The 27,548-nt window shown below is 44.3% G+C and overlaps 1 protein-coding gene across 1 annotated transcript in view; it reads left to right on the forward strand.

Annotated features, from left to right (window-relative positions):
• Nucleotides 1-27,548, forward strand: part of DCUN1D4 (defective in cullin neddylation 1 domain containing 4) — an 85,729-nt gene that overhangs the window by 25,865 nt on the left and 32,316 nt on the right. The window contains exon 2 of the mRNA XM_068278553.1: nt 15,455-15,525. Coding sequence (XP_068134654.1) covers nt 15,455-15,525 — 71 coding nt within the window. The remainder of the gene's footprint in view (nt 1-15,454; nt 15,526-27,548) is intronic.

The following is a 27,548-nucleotide window of genomic DNA, read 5'->3' on the forward strand; positions in this document are numbered from 1 at the left end:
TGCGACCATAACGTCCCCTAAAACGCAACGTCTTGGTGTGTAAGTAGCCTTAAAGAGAAACCATGACCAAGAATTGATCTTCATCCCAATCACTAGCTGATACCCGCTTTCCCATGAGAAATCTTTTCCTTTTCTCAAATGGATCATCAGGGGGCTCTGTATGGCTAATATTGTGGTGAAACCCCTCCCACAGTGTGATGTCAGTGCCTCACAGCACTGAGCTACTGACATCAAACTGTGGGAGCCTTGTTACATTGTGGGAAACGGCTGTTTCCAACTCCCAAAAATGCAAGCAGCATCTTCTTCCAGTGACCTCACCTGCCAGCAGTAAAAATGTCACCATGTGATAAATGTCAGAATGTAAATCAGGGAGAGGAAAGATTTTACAATGAGCTAACACTGACTAAATCACTTATACACAATTATTGTAAAAATTAAGCACTAATTTATGACATTCTTTTCACTGGAGTTCCTCTTTAACCTTCCTGGCGGTAAGCCCGAGCTGAGCTCGGGGTAAGCCGCCGGAAGGCACCGCTCAGGCCCCGCTGGGCCGATTTGCATAATTTTTTTTTTGCTGCACGCAGCTAGCACTTTGCTAGCTGCGTGCAGTGCCCGATCGCCGCCGCTACCCGTCGCGCCGCAGCCGCCCCCCCCCCAGACCCCGTGCGCTGCCTGGCCAATCAGTGCCAGGCAGCTCTATGGGGTGGATCGGAATCCCCTTTGACGTCATGACGTCGGTGACGTCATCCCGCCCCGTCGCCATGGCGACTGGGGAAGCCCTCCGGGAGATCCCGTTCTTTGAACGGGATCTCCGATCGCCGGCGGCGATCGGAGGGGCTGGGGGGATGCCGCTGAGCAGCGGCTATCATGTAGCGAGACTTTGTCTCGCTACATGAAAAAAAAAATTTGCTACCCCCTGGCGATTTTTTTTTTTGCAAACCGCCAGGAGGGTTAAAGCACTTTGTTATTCTCATATAAGCGAGTATTCCCTTTGCTTCCCCTCCCCCCCCCCCCCCCCCCCCCCCCCTTGCAGAGTAGTGCAGGGAGTCCTCCAGCTCCTAATCACATGACCTATATCGGGAGACGGAGAATGGCAGCATAAGGCATCTTACTGCCAGAAAGAAGAAGGAAACCCAATGCATTACTGAACAGGTAACTATCACACTGTTCTGTTCCCTGTGGTACTCTGCAAGGGAGGTGTAGTGATTTTGTTAAAGTAAAGCCCTGGGCTGGAACTTATTATTATTTAGTATTGATAGCCCTGTCCTCTTCTGCAGCACTTTACAAAGGAAACTAACTGTCCCTTGGAAGAGCTCACAATCTAATCCCTACCATAGTCATATAGTGTATGTAGCCTAGTCTAGGGCCTATTTTAGGGGGAAACCAATTAACTTATCTATGTTTTTGGGAGTAGTGATGGTCATGTCTAGGAGAAGTCATAGAGAAATGTGATAGATATGGAAGTCTCTAGTCGTTTTGAGTCCGCCTGGAGAAAAGTGCAATATAAATGGTCTGTGTCTAGGCCTGATCATGTGGTAAAGCAGGATGTGATCACAGCAAATCAGAGCTTTGCAAATCTATCAGCTGATCAAACAAATCACGTGCTTCTCCATGAGTTCTCCTAGACATGACGATCACTAATGTGGAGAAATAAAAACGGGCCAAATAAATACCTGTCAAGATGTAGGCAGTAGGGACCGACCATTCACACTTTTCAATGCAATGAAAAAAAGCGCAAATTGCATCACGCACTAAAAAATATAGGAAAATCAGCAATTAAAGGGAACCTAAAGTTAAAAAAAAAAAAAAAAAAAAAAAGGCCAGTTTTACTTACCTGGGGCTTCTACCAGCCCCCTGCAGCTGTTCTGTACCTGTGCCATCACTGAGCATTCCTCCAGTCCACCGCAGAGCCCCATTTTTGGTTCCAGCGAGTCAATGGCCAATGCGTCTACGTGTCCCTGGCTGTACTCATCTTTGCTCTCCCGTCGCTGGGAGGGGGGGGGGGGGGGGCTGGGCAATAGAAGCCCCGAGTAAGTTAAACTGGCTTATCTTTACTTACTTATGTAATGAATTGTACGTGTAGTACAGATGATTGATAAACATTAGTAGCAAAGAAAATAGTCTCATATTTTTAGATATAGGTTTTTTTTTTTTCTTTTAAACTTGCATAATTCTGTCAAATTTACAATTGCAAGCCCCACTCTGTATTTTAAATTATAAAACAAGCAGAGCTAATGACCCATTCAACTTCCCTGCTGTAAAAATCTTATCTACATTTGTCTCTGTTTCTTTGATGTATAAGTGCTCCGGAAAACAGAGTTTAGAGAAGCTCTTTTCCATAGATAACTCAAGTTTAACTCTTAGGGTACATACACACATCAGACTAAAATGAAAGATCACAGACCAATCTTACCACCCTTCATGTAGTATGAGAGCCATACTCTACACAGTCTTTTCTATGGAGCTGAACTCCCCATCAGAAAAAAATCTTTGCAAGATGCTGCACACACAGATGCTGTACAGACACAAAAGATCAGTATCTGCAAAAGATCTGTTCCTGCCAAAAATCCATTCCTGCAAATTGCAATGATAGTCTATGAGATCTGCAGATCATCATACACACATGATTTAACTGACATTCATCTGCAGATCAGATCCACCAGGATGGATTTTCAGATTGCTTGATCTGCAGATGAATGTCAGTTAAATCATGTGTGTATGATGATCTGCAGATCTCATAGACTATCATTGCAATTTGCAGGAATGGATTTTTGGCAGGAACAGATCTTTTGCAGATACTGATCTTTTGTGTCTGTACAGCATCTGTGTGTGAAGCATCTTGCAAAGATTTTTTTCTGATGTGGAGTTCAGCTCCATAGAAAAGACTGTGTAGAGTATGGCTCTCATACTACATGGAAGGGTGGTAAGATTGGTCTGTGATCTTTCATTTTAGTCTGATGTGTGTATGTACCCTTACTATGAGACTCATCTGTGCTACTAATGTTTTATTTCTTAGCTGTACTACACATGCAATTAATTAGCTCATAGGTTTATTTTCACTTCAGATTCCCCTTAAAAGTGAATATTGGATGAATTCACTGACTGGATGAAAGGCATAAAACATTCAGTTCACATTCTATGTACTGAAAAAAGCAACACATTTTTAAGGCACATGTCCCTGGAGAATCAAAGTTAAAGTGGAACTCTGGGCATGAAAAGCAGGTTCTTTCCACCCAATGTAATGCTGGTTCAGATTTGCCATTCAAGTGCGCACACCCACCTTTGAAAACTTGGACATTCAATAAACACTACCCAGTATGCTTTCCTTTTCTACGTGAAAATTTCCAAGTCCTAATTTATATAATTTCAATACAGGTTTATGTTGTAAAGGTAGCTGCATTGCATTGGAGGCTTAGTGTCCAAAGTGTGGCACTCCCTTTCTTTAGCCACTCCTGGAAAATGGCCTGGACTGCTGGAGCTCTAGACATTGGCAATTGAGGGTTAGGAGCAGTTATGTAATATACTTTGTAAAGGACATTTACATGCAGCTACGTTTTATAAAATCAGATTTGCTCCAAAATACAGCAGGCTGAATACACAGAAGTTTAGGTTAAAATTAGTCAGAGTCCTGTGCAAAAGAAAGTGAATAGCTGCCTAGGATATTAAAGCACTCCGTTTGCACTAAATCTGGGCAGGTTGGGCTGATCCCTGTCTAGTATAAATTTAGAATTGGTAAAATAAAATCACCTTTGTGTGACAGACTGAAGGTGACTACACAGCAGGAAAAATATACAAACAGTTTCCCTGTTTTGTGGACAGTCAGCATCTTAATCCTATAAAAGGGGGGGGCACAAAATGAGCAACAGAAAATAGCTGTAAGGAAGAGGTACCGGTAGAAACTTACTATGGTAAGCATGTAGATAATGTCACATTTTATTTAAGGCATACATACAGGTTTACTTTAAAGCCATTAGCAACCAGGTGAAAAGACACCTGCAAATTTAAAGGGAATCTAAACTGAGAGGGATATGGATTCTTCCTTTTTAAAATAATACCAGTTGCCTACTCTCCTGCTGATCCCGTGTCTCTAATACTTTCAGCCACACCCCCTGAACAAGCATGCAGATCAGGTGCTCTGACTGAAGTCAGACTGGATTAGCTACATACTTGTTTCAAGTGTGTGATTCAGCCACTTCTCACCCAAAGAGATTAGCAGGACTGCCAAGCAACTGGTATTGTTTAAAAGGGAACATCCATATTCTTCTCAGTTAGGGCCGTTTCCACTTGTGCTGCACGCGTCTGCAAGGCGCGCTGCGGCACTTCCGGGTCTGTGTGTACGCTGACTAATCCCATCAGCCGTGCCATGCACAGCTATGGGATTCGCAGCCTCCCGCACAACTTCGGATGGAAATGCCGGCCGAATCGATAGTGTAGGAGATTTGGCCAGCGGCCTTATTACTTCCTATGGCAGAGTTTTCCCGCGCAATTTGTCTGTGGGGAAACTGCGGTTTTGGCCTGGTTTCTGTGCTTGTGGAAACGGGCCCTCAAGGTTCCCTTAAGGCTGCTTTCACAGTAAGATGTTACAGGCGCACGTACGTGCAGCCTGTAACTCTCCCCAACGCACAGCAATGTAACTGCAATGGGCTGTTCACAGTGCCCACGTTGCGTTACATTGTAACGCTGCACGTCAATCTTAGAGTGCAGCATGCTATAGCGTTAGAGCGGCTTTGCCGTGTTAGCCTGCTTGCACAGGCACAGTGATTAGCCACATGGCTAATTAATATTCACTGCACTGTGCTGACGTCACTGGCGGGACCACGTGATGCGGAGTGTTCCGCTCACGTGGTCTCCACCAGCGCATGCGTACTATAGTACGCATCACGGATGCATCAAAGAGCTGCTTAACGCGGCTCTTTGCTAACGTCCTCTACCACCATGTGTTGCGTTAGGTGCACGTTATGCGACCTTAACGTAGAACCTAACGCAACGTCTTAGTGTGTAAGTAGCCTTAAAGAAGTATAGTAATGTGTCTGTGGTGGGCCTTTTTGGAGGGGGGGGGGGGGGGGGGGATTTAAACACACCCAGCATGTGTCTTCTTTCATCAGTCCCATGGCGCCTCCCACGCTGCGTTCCAAGCACTACAAACCCTTCCTCCTTCAACTCGGAAGGTGGAAGTGTTTGTAGTCATGTGACCGCGGCTTGGAATGTAGCGTGGGAGGCGTCGTGGGATGGATGAAAGAAGACGCATGCTGGGTAAGTTTAACCCCCCCCTTACACACCCGCTCAGCTGCAGTAATTAGGAGGATGAAATTCAAATGAAACCCATTCGGATTTCATCCAATTTTAATCCATCAGATCTTACTGACTGATGGGGATATTAAACTTCAGGAATCAAATTTCAGCTGTTGTGAAACATTCTATTTTTTCAAAATATATTGCAAAAATTAAGCACCTCATTCCTTCAGAGGATCTTCCAGACCTGGTTCACGCCTTCATCACATCACAGCTGGACTATTGCAATGTCCTCTATGCAGGCCTTTCAAATAAAGATCAACACTGCCTGCAGCTAGTACAGGATGCTGCCGCAAGCCAACCACGGCATTGCCACATAACGCCAATCCTTTGCTCACTACACTGGCTACCCATAAAATGGAGAATCATTTTGAAAATGTGCATGCTAACATTCAAATCCCTACATGACCTAGGCCCCAGGTACCTAAAGGATTTTTGTAACTGCGTTACACCTTCCACAATCTCACATCAAAAAGATCAAATAACTTGACCAGCCCCAGAGTCTAACTAAAATCCTTTTGGAGCCAGAGCTTTCTGTCATGCTGCCCCTATACTCTAGAATGCCTTGCCAAACTTTAGACGGCTCCTATCCTGGAGACGTTTAACTACTCACCAACCACTCCACGCCGATTGAAGTGGACACGGCGGCAGTCACAGGACTATTCAACACCAATTGCCATGAACTCGGGACAGGGATTTGCAGGAGAACGCGCATCTTCTCTCCATCATCTGTCTCCCATATCGCCGCTAGGAGACTGTTAGCTGGCGAAACCGCCATCTATTTACACTGTACAGCACTGCGATCTACGGCAGCTGTGTGACAAAGCTGGGACCCACAGGAACGATCGGCTGTCATAGGCATTGGCCTATGGGCTGCGCAGTCCTGACCCAATACTGTACAATTGAATGGTTAATCGCTGTGGCGCACACCGCCCCCCCCCCTGGACTAAAATGTACGCCCGAATCCAAACAATGCAATACTGGTCTATGGAGAAATTTTAGCTTCCATCATAGTTTTGCATGCAAAAATATAGATATACTGGACATCTGCACCAACGTTGAGGTAAATCTCCAAGGCAGATGTCCTAACACTAAACTGACCTAAGTTAAAAGCAAATGTCTTTGCCCTGGCAGCAGCTACGCTAAAATGTGTAACTTACATTCAATACAGACAGCAGAAAACAAAGCAAGCGCTCACCAATATGGGCCGCATCTGAATGACTCATCACCTCATATGCACCGCTTAAATAGCTCAAATACACACTCAGCAATCAGACAGATGCAAAACATATGCAAACTAAATACTTACCATGCAAAACAGGATAGCACAATGGGTGCTGCTAGCCTGGTAGTTACAGGACTGTGGAAACAAAATATAGGTAAAAGGCTGCGCATCCCTGACCCAATACTGTACAATTGAATGGTTAATCGCTGTGGCGCACACCGCCCCCCCTGGACTAAAATGTACACCCGCATCCAAACAATGCAATACTGGTCTATGGAGAAATTTTAGCTTCCATCATAGTTTTGCATGCAAAAATATAGATATACTGGACATCTGCACCAACGTTGAGGTAAATCTCCAAGGCAGATGTCCTAACACTAAACTGACCTAAGTTACAGGAACGATCGGCTGTCATAGGCATTGGCCAATGACAGCCGATTGCGGTGATTGGCTAGCGGCCTTTTTATAAAATCATTAGTGAAATTTATAAAAAAAAAAGCCTAAAAACACAAATAAATAAACACACACACACACACACACACACACCAGTCATCCAACAGAGCTCTGTTGGTGGGCAGAAAAGGGGGGGAGTTTACAGCCCTACAGTGAGCCCTTAAAGCTGCAGTGGCCTAATTTGTAAAAAAAAAATAGCCTGGTCACTATTGGGGTAAAGCCTATTTTAAAGTGGATCCGAGATGAACTTTTATTCATTGCATAATTGTGTTCCTTTTCTATTGTTTATAGGGCATTCCTCAAGCCAAATACTTCTTTGTTTTAATACTCTAATTCCCTATAAACTAAACCACGCCTACAGGTTTTCAGAGATCCTTGGCAGTAGCAAGGACTCATGGGAGCTCAGTCTGGGCAGGAGGAGGTGTTACTAGCCATTGATTTTAGAGGGGGGAGGGGGGATTATCTTTTTTTTTTTTTTTTTTTTTTTTTTTTTTACAGGCTGAGTGCTCAAGATACAGATAAGCCTGCCTCTGTGTAATGTTTACAAACAACATGGCTGCTGTCATTGTATCACAGTAAGAAATAATAATTTTCTATTAAAGCTGTTTGCAGCTAGATTTGCTGTGTAAACTATCTAAACTTTAGATAAGATATACAGACAAGTTACTTGTTATAGTTAGTTTTTCATCTCGGATCCGCTTTAAGTGGTTAAATCAAAACCGAAAAGCCACCTGTTTAGCCTGGCATTAATGATTACTTATCCGCTTCTGGCAATGGTAATTGAAATTTAGGTTCTGATTGTGGCTGCTTATTCCTGCCAAAGCAAAGATTTAAATTACCGCGCTCGCACAGACCACCAATCTCGCCGATTTCTCCCTCGCTCTGCCATTGCTTTGATGGCTGAGCTCTGTAAGCCAGTCAGGAGCCAATTTCATTGGTTCCTGACCCTGTGATCACTGTGAGCCAATCCCATTGGCAGACATTAATGGCAGGGTCAGGAGCCAATAAGATCGGTCATGGCAGCAGAGTAAAGGGCCTGCGGCAATGGATGATCTGCGAGAGCGGCAGGTCCATATGGCGATTTGTCGGGAAACCCCATTTTTTTTGGTACCAGCAGTCTTGCTGGTACGCAAGCGGTTAAAGGGACTCGGAGCTGAGAAATTAAAAATGTTATACATTCCTGGGGCTTACTCAAGCCCCATCCGCTCCGATCACTCCCGCGGCACCGCGGTCCCGTCAACTGACGTCAGTTGCGGCCAGCTACGCAGGAGAAGTGCGCCCTCTACGTATCTCCCCAGCGGCTACTGGAGAGATACGCAAACGGCACACTTTTGTTACGTTAGACTGGCTCAGACTGACGGAAGTGCGGGGACCCGGTACCGGAGCTGCAGATATCGGAGGACGGCGGCGTGGGAGCGGATGGGGCTGGAGGAAGCCCCAGGTATGGATAAAATCTGTTAAATTTTCAGCTCTGGTACACTTTTTCCTCTGTACACATCTCTATCTACTGATGTTAGACAAGCTTATGTGCTTTGGGTCCTACAGGAGAAAAGCACTTTGTGACAATCCAGCCCTGCGATCCCGTCTAATCTGCTCCCGTTAGCGTACGCAGGAAGTACGGTGAGCAGACGGACAACAAAGACCGGTTGCTGGATCGTCAGGGGAAGAAGGTTGATGTGACAGAGCGTGCCAATCCCGTCTAATCTGCTCCCGTTAGCATACGCAGGACGTACGGTGAACAGACTGACAATAGAGATTGATCGCACAGCTGCCGACAATATGTAATGTGATAATCACTCACCAATCCCGTATTACTAGGCCACTGTTGCCATGTAGGTCTCATGCACTAGAGACTTCTGGAGGCAAATTCACTGTGTGCATAGTAAACGGTTAAGATTGGTTGGTTGGAGGTGCCCATACATGTACAATCACGAGTGTATGTACAATCGGTAAACTAAAAATATCGATTTTGCGCTGGAAATCGGGTAAATTCACTGCCACCACTGTCTGGTTGAATGGAGCAGAAAGTCTCCCAACTAGCTACTCCTAAAAGGAAGAAACAGATATTTACAACCTAGCTAGCAAATCAACAATTTATAAGCAAATAATAAAACAATGCGGTAGTATGACTCTTCAGAGGGCAGATTAGTTATAGCAGCAATCAGATGACCAGAACAGGCACAAGACTGAAAGATAAAATCGTTCGTTTTATTCTAAAACTACATACACATAGCCTAATTTAGCCCACAGATAGATATACAGTGGAGGAAATAATTATTTGACCCCTCACTGATTTTGTAAGTTTGTCCAATGACAAAGAAATGAAGTCTCAGAACAGTATCCTTTCAATGGTAGGTTTATTTTAACAGTGGCAGATAGCACATCAAAAGGAAAATCGAAAAAATAACCTTAAATAAAAGATAGTAACTGATTTGCATTTCATTGAGTGAAATAAGTTTTTGAACCCTCTAACAATAAAAGACTTAATACTTAGTGGAAAAACCCTTGTTTGCAAGCACAGAGGTCAAACGTTTCTTGTAATTGATGACCAAGTTTGCACACATTTTAGGAGGAATGTTGGTCCACTCCTCTTTGCAGATCATCTCTAAATCCCTAAAGTTTCGAGGCTGTCTCTGTGCAACTCTGAGCTTGAGCTCCCTCCATAGGTTTTCTATTGGATTAAGGTCCGGAGACTGACTAGGCCACTCCATGACCTTAATGTGCTTCTTCTTGAGCCACTCCTTTGTTGCCTTTGCTGTATGTTTTGGGTCATTGTCGTGCTGGAACACCCATCCACGACCCATTTTCAGTTTCCTGGCAGAGGGAAAGAGGTTGTCGTTCAGGATTTCACGATACATGGCTCCGTCCATTTTCCTGTTAATGCGATTAAGTTGTCCTGTGCCCTTAGCAGAAAAACACCCCCAAAGCAAAATGTTTCCCCCCCCCCCCATGCTTGACGGTGGGGACGGTGTTTTGGGGGTCATAGGCAGCATTTTTCTTCCTCCAAACACAGCGAGTTGAGTTAATGCCAAAGAGCTCTATTTTGGTCTCATCAGACCACAGCACCTTCTCCCAGTCACTCACAGAATCATTCAGGTGTTCATTGGCAAACTTCAGACGGGCCTGCACATGTGCCTTCTTGAGCAGGGAGACCTTGCGAGCCCTGCAGGATTTTAATCCATTGCGGTGTAATGTGTTTCCAATGGTTTTCTTGGTGACTGTGGTCCCTGCTAATTTGAGGTCATTCACTAACTCCTCCCGTGTAGTTCTAGGATGCTTTTTCACCTTTCTCAGAACCATTGACACCCCACGAGGTGAGATCTTGCGTGGAGCCCCAGAGTGAGGTCGATTGATGGTCATTTTGTGCTCCTTCCATTTTCGAACAATCGCACCAACAGTTGTCACCTTCTCTCCCAGCTTCTTGCTAATGGTTTTGTAGCCCATTCCAGCCTTGTGCAGGTCTACAATTTTTTGTCTCTGACATCCTTGGACAGCTCTTTGGTCTTTCCCATGTTGGAGAGTTTGGAGTCTGCTTGATTGATTGATTCTGTGGACAGGTGTCTTTTATACAGGTGACTAGTTAAGACAGGTGTCCTTAATGAGGGTGACTAATTGAGTAGAAGTGTCTAACCACTCTGTGGGAGCCAGAACTCTTAATGGTTGGTAGTGGTTCAAAAACTTATTTCACCCAATGAAATGCAAATCAGTTGCTATCTTTTATTTAAGGTTATTTTTTCGATTTTCCTTTTGATGTGCTATCTGCCACTGTTAAAATAAACCTACTATTGAAATGATACTGTTCTTAAACTTTTCATTTCTTTGTCATTGGACAAACTTACAAAATCAGTGAGGGGTCAAATAATTATTTCCTCCACTGTACCTGTCCGGCAGAACAGATTGGTTTGATAGAGAGTAGAGAGTAGAGATGAAAAGAAACAGAATGTCTTTGTCAGGCATGCGGAGCTTACCTCCGCCGCGGCGATCAGCAGCGCATCTGCGACTTCCGGGTTGCCTGGCGGCGCTGTCAGAAGTGACGTCAGCGGCTCATCAGCTGAGCTTCTCGCGCAGGCAGAGAAAGAGGGTGGACGCACATGCTGTTTGCGTCGCACCCCTTATGCTCTTAGGAAGCGTGTCAGCTGACAGCCGGTGAGCTGACAAGCACAGCTCCATCTCCAGGTACTGATTGCTGGGCGTTTGGGGGCGTGACTTCTCTGCTGTCTCGGGCTTCTTAAGCCCTGCATTGCCAGTTGTCTGTTGTAGCGAACACTTCACAGTGAAGGCTTCAAACCTTAGTCAGATCCGTGTGTGCTTGAACCGGCAGGACCCCGGGGATTCGCACTTAGCTCAGGAATAAACATATTATTGTGATTGTGTTATTGACCTCTGTCTTGCCTCTTACTACTCTTCTGCCTAACGATTCTGTACTTTTGCCTATCTGATCTGTTGCCGACCTCTGCCTGAATACTTACTCTGATTTGCCTTACGATTTTGTACCTCATCGGTCAGATCTGTTTACAACCCTGCCTGTTGACCATTCTTTATATCTGTACCAGTGACAGTATCGCCTTCTACTGTCACTGTTTGTAACAATTCTATTGTTTGTCTGTCTGCTAGTGCCCTCATACACTAGCAGATCGTTAGTCTTCATATACAGTTCAAATACCGTTATTGGTAGTCCATGCAGCAATCGAAGTCCAGAATGGCCATTGCCATGCGGCCTTAGTCCTTTGTGAGAAATAATCCAAGATGGAGGTTTTGGCCCGTGTCCTGGCGGGCTGGTCGATTGATGTTAATTCAACGTCAGATTAAAGGTGAAGGACGCTGGACCTTTGTGTCATTGGAGTTTTAACCTCACTGTAGATGGGAGGGATCATGACACGTCAAAGCCCAGCCTTGTGCAATTTGAATAAGGCAGTGCCCCCTTGGACAGGGAGAGATTTTGGCCCAATTCATGTTTTGCCCGCTCTCTCCGTGCCCGTAGGTCACATCAACAACCCAAATCAATATTCATAATCTGCGTAATTTTAGGAATCATGTGGTACTAAACATGAGGACCGGATATGACTCAACAGTTTTTTTTTTTACTTCTCCACTTTCTAGCCTGGGTTTGGAAGCATCTAGCTTGTCCAAACTCTCTCAGCACCGGCACCAAGTTGAACCTCAGAACTTGTGCACTTTTCCGTGGCCTAGGAACTTTCTATGACATGAATTATGAAGAAAAAGTGAAGGAAATATGGATATTGGGGATTCCTGGGTCACAGTAGGTCAGCTGCTTCCAGAGAGACCCTGATAAGATCTGTGCATTTGCTAGCTCTGTGTGGAGGTGTGAAAGCTGGAGTCCGCTTGTCTCTCTTTGCTCAGTTTTATTAGATTCTGTCAGGCAAAAACTAGATTGATGGCATCCTCACACAGCAGGGGACTATGTCCTTCCAGGACACGGCTTTTAACACTTAGGTGAAAGGTTCTGTAATTAGAAGCTATCAAAGAGCCAGGGAGAAGATAGAGGAAAAAAAGGTGGATTTAAAAAGAAAATGACATTTCTACTATTTTGCAATGGAATTTGCGTTTGCGACTTGAATGACGCACACACGGTTTTCTTGGGAAACATGTGAGCGTCACACACTTTACAAATGTTTTGTTGTCACTAAGGCAGGGGTCACTCTTGTCTTTCAGTTTTCTGAATCCTGTGCTACCTAGACTGTGGATTACATCTGGCTTTTTAAAGGAATACTGAAGCAACCTGGGGGAAAAAAAGGCAGGTGCTCACTTATGGAGAGGGAAAGCTCGTATAGGACTTTCCTGATCCCCTGTCAGTGTCCCGATTCCAGCGCTGTCACCCCCTTTGCAGGTATTCAAGCAAGTGGTTGAGTATGTCTTCAGGATTCCTCAAAAGAGGGACAGCTTTTGCGTGAGTGCGCTCGCATATGCGCTTTTCGGAGCCACCTCTGTAGAGCGCTCGGGGACACTAGTGCTTCTGGTGCCTTCTGAGGGCTCCTGGAGGTGGTGAATTCGAATGGGGGACAGCACCAAAATGAGGACACCGAGAGAAGACCGGGAAGGCTCTAAAGGATCCAGAGCCTTTCCTCTCCATAGGTGAGTATCTGCCTTCCCCCCCCCCCCCCCCCCCCCGGTCGCTTTAGTATTGCTCTAACTCATACATGTCAAACTATATTTGGTCCTCAAGTGGTTTCCCCACTTTACCTTATGTTTGGCCCACTCTAGACCACCAGGGAAGCTATATTGGAGGTGAAGCCCTAGAACACCAGGGAAGCCATATGGGGAGGTAGGGGGAAAGCACTAAACACTAGGGAACTGTATAGGGTAGGGAGCGCCACTATACACCAGATAATTTTATAAGGGAGGAAGGTGGCCAGTAGACATTGGTTGGCCCACGACTAGGTCCCAGTGTACAATTTCGGCCTGGGACTAGGTCTCACTATGTATTTGAGTTTGACACCCCTGCTCTAACTCCTCTGGCTACTAACTGCTCTAGGGTGCATCTGGCTACCTAATAATAGGGGCTACCTAATACTGAGGGGTACTGCCTCGTGCCTCTACTGCATCACAACAGTGTGCTTGAGTCTTTGTGGGTTTACATACTCCCACTTAGCTACTTTACTGCCCTGCCAGTGACACCCATAAATAGACTCTGTAACGTGCTGCATGTGAAGGATGCCAGCACTATATAAATAAACTAGAATGCTAATAGGGCTGCAATGTACAGGTCATACAGCCCTGCCACACTCTTGATTATATTTTCAACCGTTTTGTTAGGTGGGGAGTTATTTTTACATATGGTTCTTTTTGTGCAGTGGCAAAAAAATTGTGCCAAATCTGAAATGCCAAGAAATAGTTGATTGATGATCCTGATTTCTTAACATTGGTTCTACATGGTAAAAATGTTATGAGACACACATCCAGTTTTGATTGGTTAATGAATGGCCAATTTTGCCACCTCCATGTGGTATGAGGGCCAACAGATTTTGAATACTATTAACTATGGTGTAGGTGAACTCTTATTCTACTCTTAGTGGTAAAGTTGATCAGTGATTGGCCAATCAAAATTGGATGCATGAACCAGGCTTAGGCCCGTTTCACATCTGCAAAAAGAGCCAAAAGGATCCTGTGAGCGGATCCGGTCTCCGCTTCACCAGGTCCAAATGGCTCAGTCCGTGGCTCGGTTCACATATGAAAATGGATCTGATCATTGATTGAACGGATCAGTTTTCATTCAGCAAATACATACCTTTTCTTCTGCAGCAGCCGGTGGTAGAGGGTTCCTCTTCTTCCGCTGTGACTACACAGTGCGTCATGTGACTAGTCACATGATGCGGAAGAAGATGGAAGCCTCTACCGCCGGCTGCTGCAGAAGATAAGGTATGTATAAACCCTACCTAGCCCACCCGCCCGGCTGCTGCACCGTCCCCTCACCCTCCCGTCGCTAGATTCGCGTCAGCCCATGCCCCCATCCCACTAGTGTGAAGAAACGTGCCGTTTCCTATTGCCCCCAATGCTGCTGCACTTTTGTCCGAATCTGTTGCAGAACGGTCCAGAAAATTAGGGCCTGCAGCAATTTTAAGGTCCGGGGACCGGAACATATGGAACGTATCTGTACCAACGGACGCATGTGAATGGATCCATAGGTTAACATTGGATCCATTCACATCCGTTCCGTTTGTATAGTATACGTTCTGGTAAAAAGCGTGAATGGAAAAGGGGCCTTAAAGTGAATCTGGGATATCCTTAGGGGAGAAATGTGGATACTTGCCTCGGGAGAGGAAAGTTTTTGGATTCTCTAGAGTCTTACCCTGTTCCAGTGCTGGGACCCCCAAGTTCCTCGGAGCTCACCCGCATTACACAGCATTACACAGGAAGTTCGTGCCTGAGCAGTAGCATGGAGCTGCCCCTTAGGCTCAGGAGAAAAAGCAAAACACCTCTAGCTCCTAGCTTCTTGTGCAGTGAGGTCGAGTTCCGTCAACTAGTCCTTGTCAAGTGCCTGAATGGCAAGGAGGAAAGGGATGAGGAAAGCCTCATCCAGAGGCTTCTCTTTCCCGAGGTAAGTATGCTTCAGGGTCCTTTTCATTTTTATATTTATTTTAAGATCCTTGATAATCACTTCTCATTGGCACAGACTCTGCACAAGTCCTGACCATGTATCAGTGAATTTCTGTTTGGCTGAAAATCATGGAAAATATCCTTACAGTTTCAATAGCTCATTTAGCAATGCGTTAATTTTATGAAATATATTGATATACAACAGTGTTTCCACAATCCTCCTGCATGGTAGACTTTTTGTGTTTTTTGCCGCGATGGTAGGGCTACTCTTTACTAGTGTAAGTTTTTGTTTCTCAGCTCAATATTCTTGGCACGCATTTGAATAAAAAGCCGTTTACACGTACAGAATGTATGCATGTTAATGAAGAGTGGTGTGATGTTACATTTAAGTACTGCTTCCTTTATATCTTATATATTTTCCTTTTGCAGATTTTCAGCTGAACTCTCATCTATCAACGCTGGCAAACATTCACAAGATATATCATACACTCAACAGGCTGGTATGAAATGGAACTGCTTTGAACATTTTTAATAAAATAGCTGCATAAAGTAGAACTCCCATGTTTTTTTGTTTGTTTTGTATTTTTTTGGTAAAGCTAGAGTGAGGAAAGTTTAGAACATTTGTAGGGTGGTTGTTCCTGTTTGTCCTGAATGTGAATTCCTCTCATTTCTGTTCTCACTGACACTGGGAAGTGTAATGGGAGTACCTGGCGTCATTGGTAATTTGAGTAAGGACAATGTGACAATCCCTTCCCCTCTTGGAAAGAAAGTTTATATTTCATTGTCTGTTTTATAGGAGAATCTTACAGCACTTCGTGTCTATTCACTTGTAAAACAGAAGGGGAAACCGAGAGCCCAATATAGTGTAGTACATTAGTACTTCAAAGTGTGTGTGTGTGTGTGTGTGTGTGTGTGTGTGAACAAGTCAAGTAGATATACTCAGAAATGTGGGTTACCACTCAGGCAACCAATGTTTAGGTAGGTGGGGAGATTATGACCTGACCCCACTCAGGTTAAGAAATCACTCTCTGTAGATAGGAAAAGGGGGTACCGCCCCTCCACCAAGGGTGGACTAAGCAATGTACAAATACTTAAACAGAGGCGCCAAAAAAGAATAAAAAACGTCTAAAAACTTTAAAAGCGGGAAGAAGTGGTGGACTTACTTCCCTTATGGACGGACAGACACAAACCTGTGATTTTTGTATTAAAAAAATAACATTTATTAGATGCTCCAATATGCAACCCGTTTCACAGGCATAGACCTGCCTCGTCAGACAATTTATGGAGAAAAACAATAGTAGGTCTGGAACACAGCCAAGCGGCTCTGTTCAGCAAGGACGGAATGTTCTGTTTGGTGGGAAGAGCACATGCCAATAAAAATTCTAAAACCATTATTTTTCCCACTTTATTGAGGCTGGGCTCACATTGGTGTGTAGTGGTGCGGCGCAATGGCCGAATGGTAACTCTTGAGTGCCGCAGTGCAAAGCACAACCAATGCGATGCCCACAGTGCGGTGGGTGTGGTATAACTGCCTTAACACATTGCATGCAATTCTTTACTGTTAAGCACGCACATTAGCAAGAATTGTGAAGCATGCTTTTCATTGACTATATTTCACTGTATGTGATGCAACACACAACGTGCAGTGCCAGTTGCATTCTTGCTGTTACAGGGAAGGCAACTCCCATTGTGAACCTAGCCTAAATGTATGTTTAAAGAGAAACTCCGACCAAGAATTGAACTTTATCCCAATCAGTAGCTGATGCCCCCTTTTACATGAGAAATCTATTCCTTTTCACAAACAGACCATCAGGGGGCACTGTATGACTGATAATGTGGTGAAACTCCTCCCACAAGAAGCTCTGAGTACCGTGGTACTTCTGGCAGTTTCCTGTCAGTGAACCTTGTTGCATTGTGGAAAATAGATGTTTACAGCTGTTTCCAACTGCCAAAAAACCATGCAGCAGCTACATCACCTGCCAACAGTAAAAATGTCACCATGTGATAAATGGCAGAATGTGAATCAGGGATTTCAAAGATTTTACAATGGACAAACACTGACTAAATCATTTATACATAATTATTGTAAAAATGAAGCACTTTTTTATAACATTATTTTCACTGGAGTTCCTCTTTAAGCTGTAGTTGGGCTTTAGTTTTTGGGACATAATTCTTAGAATATGTGTGGAATGTATTCTACAACTGTAAAATATCATAGACTTCAAAACTGCATACAACTGTGAGCAGTCTCTGTGGATATTCACATCAATTGACAGGCCTGAAATAATGGAGGCCTGCAGTAAGACAGAGCAGTCTGTGTTAGTCTGTTTGGTAATGAATAAATGGCAAGCATGACCCAGAGTTGCCCAATATTTGGTCCCCATCACTTCTGATAGGAAATAGAGACAATTTTTATATTGCCTTGGTCTTCACAAGTGTAAAAAACACAGTTCAGACACCCAGAACAATTATTGCTTGACTCCCACATGTACCATATTGCACCATGCTGTCTGTACACTGTGCACACAACTGTGGTCTTCTGGCCATTTGACTTGAACAGGCACTTATTTACTTGTGACTGTAAATAGGCAATGAGATGTGAGTAATTCCAGCATGCATGAATTCCCTATGCCAATTGTTTGCAGCTTGCATTGGGCCAATGAAAAACGCTTCCTGCAGATTTTGATAAGTCCAATTTAAAGCTGCATACAGTTTGCATGCAAGACGAAATTATTAGTGTCTCATTGACCATCCTTAGTTGTAAACTGTTATATAGGTTACTGTTACTATCTAACCACCTCAGCATTTTTTTACCCTATGCATACCACATGGATTATGCAGCAATGCAAATCAATGGGCAACGCAGCAAGTGTGCATGACGGGAGCGCGGTGCGCATGCGCAGACCAACAAGAATCCCTGTGACATACTTTCTGCCCAGCAGGAAGTACATCACTAGCCAAGGGGTGGTGCTATGCATATGACCCTGTCGCCACACTGTGGGGCAGGGTCATATGAAGGCTGATTTCTGCAGTGCTTGCACCATATCACACCGCTAGTAATAGGTGCAACCAACTTGAAAGGGAAAAAGAGAAGGAAAAAATACACCATTTCTCTGTCCTCTATAGTTTTAAAATAAACATTGCTACTGTAGATAAAACTAAAACATATTTTATTTTCACATTTTCTCTGGGATGTAGCTCTTACGTCCAGGAGGCATGCGTGGCCTACATTTTGGACATACGAGCTATATCCTTAAGGCATTAGTGTTCCTTTTTTTTTTTTTTTTTTTTTTTACAGCAAAGCCCAATACTAGATTTCTAACAATGTTGTTGCTGCCTACCTTGATCCTTGGGCCCTGATTCACTAAACCAGTCTTTCTCAACCAGGGTTCCTTGAGGACTCTGCAAGGGTTCCTTGGCATTTTCCTCTATCGTGGAGGAAGTATTATAGAGCACATTGTAATAGGGTGTACTGTAAAAAGAAGCCTTAAATTGGGGGTCAGAATAATAATGAGCACAATATGAGTAGCAGTGTAATAGTAGTTAGTGAAATGAACAGCCTAACCTACTTTTAAAGACCATGCCTCCAGAAAAATAAATGCATGGGTTCCTCGATATTAAAAATTTGTTTGCAGGGGTTCCTTGAGATCCAAATGTTATTTGCAGGGTTCCTCCAGGTTAAAAAGGTTGAGAAAGGCTGCACTAAACTATGGTAAGATTGCCATGAGCAGCCATTGCACAATAATTTTACCCTTACTTCTGTTGATAGCGTAGCACGCGTTGCCTTATTAGTGCAGCACACATTACCTAAGTATTGCCAGGGTGATGTATATTGTACGCACAGCAATCTTACCTTAAGGCCCGGTGCACACCAAAACCCGCTAGCAGAGCCGCAAAATGCTAGCAGATTTTGAAACTCTTTTTTTCTTCTTTTTCTGTAGCTTTTCACCTAGCATTTTGCGGTTTTGTGAAGCATTTTTGGTGTAGTAAATTTCATATATTGTTACAGTAAAGCTGTTACTGAACAGCTTCTGTAACAAAAACGCCTGCAAAACCGCACTGAACTGCCTTTTTTTAAGAGCGGTTTGCGGTTTTCCTATACTTAACATTGGAGGCAGAAACGCCTCCGCAATCCAAAATCTGCAGCAGCCCGGGAGTATGCGTTTTCTGCAAAACGCCTCCCGCTCTGGTGTGCACCAGCCCATTGAAATACATTACCCAAGCGTTTCCACATCCGCAAGCGGATCGAAAAACTCTGCCGAACCGCTCTGGTTTGCACTAGGCCTAAGTTAGTGTATCAGGGCCTAGTTCTTTATTTGAGACTGGTGAGGTCATCCAGCAAAGTCAAAATAAACTTCCACAAACTCATGCAAATCCTCATGTAAATCCATTCACAAAAACCATGCTGCAATCAATGTTGTCCCTTAACCCTCCTGGCGGTAACTGCCTGCTGGGCCGATTTGCACAAATTTTTTTTTTTTTGCTACATGCAGCTAGCACTTTGCTATCTGCGTGTGCACAACGATCGCCCCCGCGACGCCCCCCCCCCCCCCAGACACACCCTCCCCCCCCCAGACCCTGTTCGCTGCCTAGCCAATTAGTGCCCTAATGGAAATCCCGTTCAGAACATGATTTAAAAAAAAAAAAAAAAAAAAAAATTTAAAAAATAAATGCTGCGCTGCCCCCTGGCGGTTTTTAATAGACCGCCAGGAGGGTTAAAGTCCACCTCCAGCCAAAAAAAAGGTCTAAATGGCAATACATATATGTAGTCCAGGCACTGTGTACAGTTAGATGAACATGTAAAGTTTACATCTGGTACATCATAGTGGATAGAACAGACTCACTTTTATATCTGTAAGTAGCACTTCATTATTCCTCCTGAAGCTGAAAGCATTGTGCCCACCTCTTCAGCCTGGTCCACTCCCCTGCCCTCCCTCCCCTGCTGTCTGCCTGCCTGGATCCAATTACTTCTCTTTTCACAAACTGTAGTACAGAGAAAAGACAGAAAAGCTGCAGCAGCCTGTCTTGTCATATGTTTGCTATAATTCTTATTTCAGATATCTGTCTGTCTGCCTAGATTAGATCACATGGACATGAGGGATGGAGTTATGACATCAATCCCCCAGCATCCTTTGCACCTATGGTTTGGAAAGAAAAAAAATGCCAGGGCCCGATTTCCCACAGGAGGGGGGGGGGGGGGGGGTTTGGATTTCAAGACCAAATGTGGAATGTGGACCCTGGGGGTGAGAAAATCGCACTTTATCATGTGTGAGTTTATATATCTTGGCAACTTATTAGGTTTAAAGCAAACTGTAATTTTTAATTTAGGTACTCTTTAATAGCCGGGATCTTCGTTACAAGAATAAAGTCTCCTGTGTGGTCACATACACTGCACATGTATGCCAGTGTCGTATGTGTCCTACCTCTGGCCCTGTAACATGCATAACACAAACATGCATGCATTCAGCGCATCAAAACATATCTAAGGAATAGGAGCACATATCCCTACCGTCCTCCCTGGGACAGATAGTGCATCTAACTAATCCTGCAAGGGAGCTGCTAATACCTGCATATGTACCGTTCACACACACCAGCGAGCTGTGCGTGCTAAGATCACTAATAGGGGAAGAGGGAGAGCACTAGATAAAATCCTAGCCACAAGGATCAAATACAATGAAAAACACTAAATCCAGGCTCTTCACCTCAAACTAGGACATTTTAAAACTTGCAGATGTAATAGGGAGGTGCTGGAAGGGGTGTGGCAAGCAAACCGGCAAAGTCAAAATAAACTTCAGTTTAAAGTGTTTTGAAACTGCTGACTTCTTAAAGGTTTTTCAGTTCACCCCATAATGTTCACCAATGCGCACATGCAAGTTTCGACCAGTGCAGCCAACATAATGCTTGCAATAAGTCAAACAAGAGATCACATAGATCACGCGCTTGTAGTCACAGTTCACATATTGTTTAATGGGAATATATTTTTGGGCAGCGTAAGAGAAAATGGAGGGTCCCCTGCAGTGGTGGACACAATAGTGACAAGTGGGGAAACCACAGGGGTAGGAACCAATTGTGGAGAGCCACGTTGGAGTACACGAGGAACTGGGGGATCTGAAAAGGCTGGGGGACAGGAGGGAGCCCAGACTGTGCATAGACATTTACATTTCATGTTGTGCTTTGGTTTTATGGTTTTAATGCATAAGTATGTGTCCATCTCTTTAACCCCCTTGCCGGTCCAATTCCCGCGGCAAGGGGGCAGCGCAGCACTTTAAAAAAAAAAAAAAATTTTTAAATCATGTAGCATACATGATAGCCGCTAAGCAGCGGCATCCCCCACCCACTCCAATCGCCTCCGGCGATCAAAGTAAGCAGGAAATGCCGTTCAGAATGGAATTTCCTGCTGGCCTTCCCCGATCGCCATGGCGACGGGGCGGGATGACGTCACCGATGTCACAGGGAATCCCGATCCACCCCTCAGCGCTGCCTGGCACTGATTGGCCAGGCTGCGCAGGGGGATGGGGGGGGGGCGGCACGGCGAATCGGCGGGTAGCGACGGCGATCGCGTACCACGCAGCTAGCAAAGTGCTAGCTGAATGTGTAGGAAAATTTTATTTTTTTTTTGAAAATCGGCCCAGCGGGACCTGAGAAATCCTCCTACGCAGGTTACCCTCGGGATAACCGGCAAGGAGGTTAAATGAGAAGGTGTCATTTTATCTTTGAGGTGGGCCGTTTTTCCTCCCGACCTATAAAGACTCCACCTTCTTGCAGGTTCATTGCAACTATGATTAAGAGCTTATCTTGAGCCCGATACACGTTAGTTGATCCTGTCAATAAGAACCTGGGTGACAAATATTTGGTTGTATGTTATGCCAAACTGTAATTCCACTTTAAAGGGTGCCTGTAGGTAAAAAATAAATAAAAAAAATGCCCCAAATTGGTACTGACCTGAATAGAGCCAGAATCCAGAGGCTTCCTCTGCCCTCCTCCATTGGGCTGTTCCAGTGCAGCGTCCCTGAAAGGCCATTGACAAGCCCTTGTCGATGGCTTGTGGATGCGCATCAGTACAGAGCTGATCTGGCTTGGCTTCAGGGTTCTCAGCGCTGGAATGACCTGGCAGAGGAGGGTGGGAAAATGTTCGTTTGCAAACCTCACAGGTTTGCTTTACAGAGCAGGATTCTAACACCCTCTGAACAAAACAAAATGAAAGGATGAAAGTGAAATAATTTGGGGTTTAGACCCTTGGATGTCAAGTCTAGATTAGAGCTAAAGGAAAAATGATCAGTCCAGGTCACCCATCATTGAGTGTTTGTATGTAATAGTAAACATTGTGATACATAGACTTGGAATTATACATAGTTACATAGTTATTTGGGTTGAAAAAAGATATACGTCCATAGAGTTCAACCAGAAAACAAAGTATAACACCAGCCTGCTCCCTCACATATCCCTGTTGATCCAGAGGAAGGCAAAAAAAAAAATCCTTACAAGGCATGGTCCAATTAGCCCCAAAAGGGAAAAAATTCCTTCCCGACTCCAGATGGCAATCAGATAAAATCCCTGGATCAGCACCACTGGGCATTACCTAGTACTGTATATTCTGGCGTATAAGACTACTTTTTAACCCTTGAAAATCGTCTGAAAAGTCAGGGGTCGTCCTTTGTGCCGGGTGTTATTGATATGCCCTACCCTGTTACCGACTCGTAGATGCGCCCGCGATGCTCCTTATCAATCGAGCCGCCGATGCGGCTCGATTGATAAGATCCGACAGGACGGATCTCCGCACCGCCGATTCCCTGCTCGATCCCCGCGAGGGGACAACGGCAGGGAATCGTGCGGGAGATAAGCGGGGACGAGCGGGCACGAGCGGGGAATTGAATGCGGCGCGAGCGGAGACGCGGCGGGGACGCGCAAGAGGCCGTCGATCGCCACAACATCTCCCCAACATCTCCCCGTGTAGACGGGGCTAGAAGGAGGTAAATAGGATACAAGGGTGGCCAGAAGGGTGAAAGAGGTGTGTTTTTTTTTTTTATGGGCACAGCGCAATCTATTCTTCCATACTGCTCTGATAAACAGGCACTCAAGGAGAGCCCAATCCACTTAGGCAGAGGGAGAGTTGACCAATCCAACTAGTCAATTGCCTATATACTATTATATACTGGGTACCACATACAGTACAGCACTAGCATCTGTTCATACATACCAGTATACAATGTTTTTTTAACTTCTGTTTGGTGTGCGCTGGAATAGGGGTAGTCTTATAGGGTGAGTATATCCCAAACTCTCTATATTTTAACTAGAAAAGTTGGGGGGTCGTCTTATATGCCCAGTCGTCTTATACGCCGGAATATACGGTAATTACAGCCATGGATGACTTCCATCGCAAGGAAAGCATCGAAGCCGCCTTTAAATGCAGATATATAATTTGCTATAACTACCTTCTGTGGCAATGCATTCCACATCTTAATCACTCTTACTGTAAAAAACCCTTTCCTAAATAAATGGCTAAAACTATTTCCTCCATGCGCAGATCATGTCCTCTAGTCCTTTGTGAAGGCCTAGGGACAAAAGGCTCATCTGCCAAGCTTTTATATTGCACTCTGATGTACAGTGGCTTGCAAAAGTATTCAGCCCCCTTGAAGTTTTCCACATTTTGTCATATTACTGCCACAAACATGAATTAATTTTATTGGAATTCCACGTGAAAGACCAATACAAAGTGGTGCACACGTGAGAAGTGGAACGAAAATCATACATGATTCCAAACATTTTTTTAAAATAAATAACTGTAAAGTGAGGTGTGCATAATTATTCAGCCCCCTGAGTCAATACTTTGTAGAACCACCTTTTGCTGCAATTACAGCTGCCAGTCTTTTAGGGTATGTCTTTACCACCTTTGCACATCTAGAGACTGAAATCCTTGCCTATTCTTCTTTGCAAAACCGCTCCAGCTCAGTCAAATAAGATGGACAGCGTTTGTGAACAGCAGTTTTCAGATCTTGCCACAGATTCTCGATTGGATTTAGATCTGGACTTTGACTAGGCCATTCTAACACATGAATATGTTTTGATTTAAACCATTTCATTGTTGCCTTGGCTTTATGTTTAGGGTCGTTGTCCTGCTGGAAGGTGAACCTCCGCCCCAGTCTCAAGTCTTTTGCAGACTCCAAGCGGTTATTTTTCCAAGATTGCCATGTATTTGGCTCCATCCATCTTCCCATCAACTCTGACCAGCTTCCCTGTCCCTGCTGAAGAGAAACACCCCCAGAGCATGATGCTGCCACCACCATATTTGACAGTGGGGATGGTGTGTTCAGAGTGATGTGCAGTGTTAGTTTTCCGCCACACATAGCGTTTTGCATTTTGGCCAAAAAGTTCCATTTTGGTCTCATCTGACCAGAGCACCTTCTTCCACATATTTGCTGTGTCCCCCACATGGCTTGTGGCAAACTGCAAACGGGACTTCTTATGCTTTTCTGTTAACAATGGCTTTCTTCTTGCCACTCTTCCATAAAGGCCAACTTTGTGCAGTGCACGACTAATAGTTGTCCTATGGACAGACTCCTCCACCTGAGCTGTAAATCTCTGCAGCTCGTCCAGAGTCACTATGGGCCTCTTGACTGCATTTTTGATCAGCGCTCTCCTTGTTCGGCCTGTGAGTTTAGGTGGACGGCCTTGTCTTGGTAGGTTTACAGTTGTGCCATACTCCTTCCATTTCTGAATGATCGCTTGAACAGTGCTCCGTGGGATGTTCAAGGCTTTGGAAATCTTTTTGTAGCCTAAGCCTGCTTTAAATTTCTCAATAACTTTATCCCTGACCTGTCTGGTGTGTTCTTTGGACTTCATGGTGTTGTTGCTCCCAATATTCTCTTAGGCAACCTCTGAGGCTGTCACAGAGCAGCTGTATTTGTACTGACATTAGATTACACACAGGTGCACTCTATTTAGTCATTAGCACTCATCAGGCAATGTCTATGGGCAACTAACTGCACTCAGACCAAAGGGGGCTGAATAATTATGCCCACCCCACTTTGCAGTTATTTATGTTTAAAAAAATGTTTGAAATCATGTATGATTTTTGTTCCACTTCTCACGTGTACATCACTTTGTATTGGTCTTTCATGTGGAATTCCAATAAAATTGATTCATATTTGTGGCAGTAATGTGACCAAATGTGGAAAACCTCAAGGGGGCCGAATACTTTTGCAAGCCACTGTATTTATACATGTTAATTAGATCCCCCCCTAAGGCGTCTTTTCTCTAAACTAAATAAACCCAGTTTATCTAACCTTTCTTGGTAAGTGAGACCTTCCATCCCTCGTATCAGTTTTGTTGCTCGTCTCTGCACCTGCTCTAAAACTGCAATATATTTCCTGTAATGTGGTGCCCAGAACTGAATTCCATATTCCAAATGTGGCCTTACTAGAGATTTAAATAGGGGCAATATTATGCTAGCATCTCAAGTTTTTATTTCCCTTTTAATGCATCCCAAAATTGTATTAGCTTTAGCTGCAGCGGCTTGGCATTGAATACGATTATTTAACTTGTTGTTGATGAGTACTCCTAAGTCCTTCTCCAAGTTTGATGTCCCCATCTGTATCCCGTTTATTTTGTATGGTGCTAGACCATTGGTACAACCAAAATGCATGACTTTACATTTTTCAACATTGAATTTCATCTGCCATTTATGTGCCCATATAGCCATCCTATCCAGATCCTGTTGCAATATGTCACTATCCTCCTGAGAGTTGATGATTCTGCACAATTTTATATTATCTGCAAAAATAGCAACATTGCTTTCTACTGCATCTACTAGATCATTAATAAATAAATTGAAGAGCACTGGACCCAGTACTGACCCCTGTGGGACCCCACTGATACAGTCACCCATTTTGAATATGATCCATTGACCACAACTCTTTGTTTTCTGTCCATTAGCCAGTTCCCTATCCATGCACACAGACTCTTCCCCAGTCCTTGCATCCTCAACTTTTGCACCAGACTTTTGTGGAGAACAGTGTCGAAGGACTTTCCCCATATCCACATTAGCGTTCACAACCTCATAAAAGCTGAGCATGTTAGTCAAACAGGACCTGTCTTTAGTAAACCATGCTGATGCTGAGAAATAAGATTATTTTCTGCTATGAAGTCTTGCATAGTATCTCTTAGTAACCCCTCAAATAGTTTGCACGCAACTGATATTAAGCTTACAGGTCTATAATTTCCTGGATCTGATTTTTTTGCCCTTCTTAAATAATGGGAAAACGTAGGCTGTATGCCGATCTACTGGAACTCTGCCAGTTGAAAGAGAGTCACAAAAGATAAGATAAAGGGGTTTATCAATAACTGAACTTAATTCTCTTCGGACCTGAGGATGCATGCCATCCGGGCTAGGAGCCTTGTCTATTTTTTATTTATTTAGTCTTGCCTTCACGTCTTCCTGTGTTAAGCCTCATCTACATGAGGCGATGTGACTCATCAATCGAGCCGCTGATGCAGCTCGATTGATAAGATCCGTCAGGTCGGATTTCGCCACCGCCGATTCCCTGCTCGTTCCCCACGAGGGGACAATGGCAGGGAATCGAGCGGAAGATAAGCGGCGCCGGCGGGGACGAGTGGGGGATCGAATCCGACGCACGCGTGGGCGAGCGGGGACACGGCAGGTACGCGCGGGGATGCAGAAGAGGCGATCGCCTCGTGTAGACGAGGTATTAAGTATTTAATATTACAATTGGAAGATTGAGACTCTTCTGCATCTGTAATTTGCAACAGTGATGTTTCCCTTGCAAAGACAGAAGCAAAGAAAGCATTTAATAACTCCGCCTTACCTTGGTCATCCACCATTGAGTTCCCACCCTCATTCTTTAGGAGTCCAATAAAGTCAACCTTTCTTTTTTTAGAGTTGATGAACTTGTAAAACTTCTTTGGGTTAGATTTGATTCCCTAGCGATTAGATTTTCAGCTTCAATCTTTGCCAGCCTAATTTATTTTTTACAACTTTTATTTCACTCCTTATAATTGCTTAATGCAGCCTCGGTCCCCTCCTGTTTTAGGACTTGAATGCTTGCCATTTCCCTTCAGTGTCCTCCCCTTGTAGTACATTATCCCAGTTCACCAAACTTAGTGCCTGCCTTAGTTGATTGAACTTTGCTTTTCTAAAATTCATAACTTTTAGTTCCGCTGCCCCGCGGCCTATCAGCGATCCTAACATGGTAACGTTTGATATGGTGACTATTTCCCAAATGTTCTTGAACCTGCACATTTGATACATTATCTGGTCTATTTGAAATGATCAAATCCAGTAACGCATTCCCCCTAGTTTTTTCCATTACCATTTGAGTCCGGTAACTGTCCTGTATTGTTGCCAGAAATCTGCTGCTTTTACCAGAATGGGTAGCCTCAATACTCCAGTCAAAATCTGGAAAGTTGAAGTCACCCATAACTATGACCTCATTTTTATTTGCAGTTTTTTCAATCTGCTGTAGTAATTGCAGTTCTGCAGCTTCAGGAATATGTGGTGGCCTGTAGC

The sequence above is a fragment of the Hyperolius riggenbachi genome, chromosome 1, assembly GCF_040937935.1.
Source record: "Hyperolius riggenbachi isolate aHypRig1 chromosome 1, aHypRig1.pri, whole genome shotgun sequence".
In the NCBI taxonomy this organism is placed as follows: Eukaryota; Metazoa; Chordata; class Amphibia; order Anura; family Hyperoliidae; genus Hyperolius; species Hyperolius riggenbachi.